Source organism: Lathyrus oleraceus, chromosome 6 (genome assembly GCF_024323335.1).
Source record: "Lathyrus oleraceus cultivar Zhongwan6 chromosome 6, CAAS_Psat_ZW6_1.0, whole genome shotgun sequence".
NCBI classification, from domain to species: Eukaryota; Viridiplantae; Streptophyta; class Magnoliopsida; order Fabales; family Fabaceae; genus Lathyrus; species Lathyrus oleraceus.
Genome location: NC_066584.1, coordinates 129,151,958 through 129,154,284, shown reverse-complemented (window position 1 = coordinate 129,154,284; position 2,327 = coordinate 129,151,958). Strand labels below are relative to the sequence as shown.

The 2,327-nt window shown below is 35.9% G+C and overlaps 1 protein-coding gene across 1 annotated transcript; it reads right to left on the bottom strand.

The window, feature by feature from the left end:
- Positions 1-815: 815 nt before the first annotated feature.
- Positions 816-1,147, bottom strand: LOC127092726 (dolichyl-diphosphooligosaccharide--protein glycosyltransferase subunit 4A). Its single transcript, XM_051031610.1, has one exon. It carries the CDS (start codon positions 1,096-1,098, stop codon positions 985-987), a length of 114 nt encoding a protein of 37 aa, XP_050887567.1. The 5' UTR covers positions 1,099-1,147; the 3' UTR covers positions 816-984.
- Positions 1,148-2,327: the final 1,180 nt, after the last annotated feature.

Sequence of the window (2,327 nt, the reverse complement as noted above, 5' to 3'; positions counted from 1 at the left end):
CTTAATCTTTTGCCTTTCTGTATAGTAACTTGTGTGTTAGTAACAAAACTATTTATTAAACGGCAATAAAGAAGTTATAATCAGCAAAAAATAACAAACCATTAGAAACTTAAGAAGATAAGACGATGCTTACGATTTTGATATAACATCGGCTTTCATGATTAAGATATACAATATGCACAAGTTATAAACCTTACAAGAATTTGGTGTTATTCCTTTTTTATGTTTTAAAAGTCATCATTGATGAGAAACAATTTTGTACTAATCAATCATTCTTAGCAACAGGTCCAAATACTCTAAAATCATAAAATTTTCAACTTTACAATACCACATGCAGTAACTTGTGTGACAAATTTGTCATGATGCAGGAAAAATATTCACCTGATTAGGGGAAACATACTGATAAGCAGTATATCCATTGTGAGTGAATGAAATCAATGTGTAAAGCTAATTTGGTTAAAATGGAGTCAAATAAAGTGATTCATGTTACAATGTTTTCACATAAAATAAACAATAAAGTTATCAACCTATTATTACTGTCATCAAACATGGAAGAATCATAAATCAATTTTGATACAAAATATCAAGCATACCAAAAGCCTATTGGGTTATATGAAACTCACTTTTCACATCCCATCAGCTGAAATTTCCTCCTTCTCCCGCACACAAGCACCAATCCTCATAGATAACTTGACACAAGTATGCTTCACAGAAGACAAATGTAGCATAATTGATGATGTATTTTCAGGAACATGCATTAACTACCATAAATACTAGTACTTGGTAATATAAACACTAACATGAGAAATATCAAATATAAACCAATGGCAATGAAATATGGTTAAATACCAACTTTCAAATACTCAGAATTTTATTAGGTGTTATAAGCTACAAAATGTTTTTATAAATAAACTCATCAAACAGATGGATCAACAAAACTGAATCCAACAAAATTGTGTCTTGAATACATGATAATGATAGTATCTAATTGGCTTCATATTTGGGATCGGCGATAACCAAATGATATGCTATAACCAAAGCAAAAATGAAAATGCCAAGAGAGTTGGCAATGAATCCCAAAGCTTCATCATCAATCATCTTTTTCTTTTCCTGAACATCACAATCAAAACTAAATATAATTAGAAAAATAACATTAATAAATCCCAAACGCTAATTGTTCAACTATAGCTATAAACGAATTCTCATGTAGATGCTAAACTGATATGGATCGAAAACTCTCCGACACTCTAAGTGTATCCAAATATTTCAAGTAAGTCACCGCATCATACCTATCAGGAAAATGGCACACAACAATCAGTGCCTAAATGAATAATTAAATAAAAGGCATGCAACCGCAATCTAATCTATGACATTGACGTTTTCAATGTCCCTATAACCGCTTTTGACCCTAAATTTCCACATTGTGGAGAATTGCAAAGCAGCTATTACAATGACTGTGGTTTAAAACCTTGATAAGCAGCAAGCACCATTAAAGATACATCAAATAGAATACAAATGCAATGAAAGAACAAACAGCAAAAGAACCTGACTAGATAATCCAACAATTTCCTCAAGGTCTTGAGATCAGAGACGAGTTGCTTAGTCTGTTTCCCCAAAGTATGCCAAATTGGATCCAACTGTCTCCTGACAATCTCATCAAACGACTTGAACAACCCATTCTCCACAGTCAAATCCTCCACATCAACCTTATTCGTCTTCCTCATCTCCTTCAAGCACGCACCCATAACTTCAACAATAGCCTTCTGAATCCCCATCATGTACTTACTCATCGGAACCCTAATATCGACAACATCCGGCGGGTCCTGCTCAAGCTCCTGCGAAACATAAACTTGAAATCTCGGCCAAAGATGCAGCTTACGAATATGCAAACACTTCATAGTTCTCTCCGCCTTCGCAAAACCCGAAACCATCGCTTGTGGCCTATCGGAGAAAACACGAACAAACGCACTTCGATTGAGAGAACGAAAAATCCTAACAATAAAAGCTTCAGTGGAAGTCTCCGAAACGGAATGAGCGTTGAGGATGATGAGTCCGGAGATAATTGAGGCAGGTAGTTTATTAGTGAGAAGATCAACGATGAGGATTCTAGGGGTAATGAAACAGACGGAGCCGGAAGAGTAGAGGGAGTGGCGGTGGTTAACGGGGAGGTCGACGGTGATTTCGACGGGGACTTGGTAGAATTGGGGGTTTAGGGTTTTGAGATGGAAATTGATTTTGGATTTGAGAGTGGCGGAGGAAGGAGATAGAATGAGAAGTGTTCCCTGAGAAGTGGAGTGAAGAAGGAGAAGAGATGAAATGAGTTTCGA

What these genes read in the sequence shown, in the direction of transcription:
- LOC127092726 (XM_051031610.1), bottom strand. Translation starts at nt 1,098, where the DNA reads ATGATTGATGATGAAGCTTTGGGATTCATTGCCAACTCTCTTGGCATT.